The sequence below is a fragment of the Monodelphis domestica genome, chromosome 5 (genome assembly GCF_027887165.1).
Source record: "Monodelphis domestica isolate mMonDom1 chromosome 5, mMonDom1.pri, whole genome shotgun sequence".
Classification (NCBI taxonomy): Eukaryota; Metazoa; Chordata; class Mammalia; order Didelphimorphia; family Didelphidae; genus Monodelphis; species Monodelphis domestica.
In genome coordinates this window covers 28,274,420-28,275,841 of record NC_077231.1, presented here as the reverse complement: position 1 = coordinate 28,275,841, position 1,422 = coordinate 28,274,420, and the positions used below count along the sequence as shown (strand labels likewise).

At 38.8% G+C, this 1,422-nt stretch overlaps 1 protein-coding gene across 1 annotated transcript; it reads right to left on the bottom strand.

The window, feature by feature from the left end:
• Positions 1-237: 237 nt before the first annotated feature.
• Positions 238-1,188, bottom strand: LOC130454782 (olfactory receptor 6C2-like). Its single transcript, XM_056800982.1, has one exon. The coding sequence runs from the start codon at positions 1,171-1,173 to the stop codon at positions 238-240; it is 936 nt and encodes a 311-aa protein (XP_056656960.1). The 5' UTR covers positions 1,174-1,188.
• Positions 1,189-1,422: the final 234 nt, after the last annotated feature.

The window sequence follows — 1,422 nt, the reverse complement described above, 5'->3', positions numbered from 1 at the left end:
TGAATGGACTTGACCTAATAGGCAAAGCCAAGTGATTGTACAGATTAGAATTCTAATTCAAGTGTAGAGGAAAGGGCAATTTCAAACAAATGGAATGAGAAGAATATTGATCCAAGGATGAAAGTAAAAAGTTGATAACATTAAACTGGCCAAAGAGTAGGGAAGTGGTGCTTAACAAGAGAAAGCAAAATATGATGGAATTCTTATACCCTTTTGAATCTTGAATTCAGGATTCTTCTATGCCTTTGTGACAAATACGATCCTTTTGACAAAATCCTTAAAGGCTTGTACAACTTGTTTGTTCCTCAAGGTGTAAATAAAGGGATTCATCACAGGGGCAACTGAGGTCACAAGCACTGACACCACCTTATTCAAATCCAGCTGTTCCTTCCCAGGAGGTTTGATGTAGATGAATATACAGGTGCCATAAGTCATGGAGACAACAATCATGTGAGAGGAACAGGTAGAAAAGGCCTTTTTCCTTTGTTGGACAGATGGGAATCTCATAATAGTCTTGATAATGTATGCATAAGATAGAATCACTAAGAGTAAGGTAATAATGAGTGTCAAGACAGCACAGATTATAACCAACTTTTCTATAAGTTTTGTATCAGAACATGAGATCTTCAAAATTGGAGATGCATCACAACCAAAATGATCAATGACGTTGGAGTCACAGAATTCCAACTGGAGGCCCATCAGTAGTGGTGGGAGGATGATTAACAAACCAGCAACCCAAGAACTCAGGAGGAGCTGATTACAGACTTTGCTGCTCATGATGGTTGTGTAATGCAGAGGTTTGCAGATGGCCACATAGCGGTCATAGGACATGGCTGACAAGAGGAAAAGTTCTGTTGACCCAAGGAGTATGCCAAAAAATAACTGAGCAGCACATGCATTATAGGTCACAGTATTATCTCCAGTTGACATGCTGTATAGATATCTGGGAATACAAACAGTAGTGAATGAAACTTCTAAGAGGGAAAAATTTCGAAGGAAAAAATACATTGGGGTTTTCAGGTGGGGATCCACCAAGGTGAGGGTGATGATGGTCAAGTTTCCAGTAATACTCAACAGATACGTGAGCAATAGAAAAATAAAAAGCAGAACTTGCAGTTGAGGGTCATCTGTCAGTCCCCGCAGTATGAATAATGTTAAGGAATGGTTTCGCATCCCTGGCTTCTGACTTTAAATGGACCTGCAAGTAAAAGAAAGAGATTGGCTGTAAATGAGCCAAAAATAGGGTGTATACTGGGGAGGTGGGAGGAGCACTCTGCCAATAATGTAAGAGAGATTCTGAATATGATGCTGATGAAAAAGATTTTAGTCACATAAGTAGAGTTCATGATTTTCCAAAACTTCTGTTTCCAACTTCAATTTTTTACAAATCCATGCTTTTCTTTTTATACTTTACTACATGGT

What these genes read in the sequence shown, in the direction of transcription:
- LOC130454782 (XM_056800982.1), bottom strand. Translation starts at nt 1,173, where the DNA reads ATGCGAAACCATTCCTTAACATTATTCATACTGCGGGGACTGACAGAT.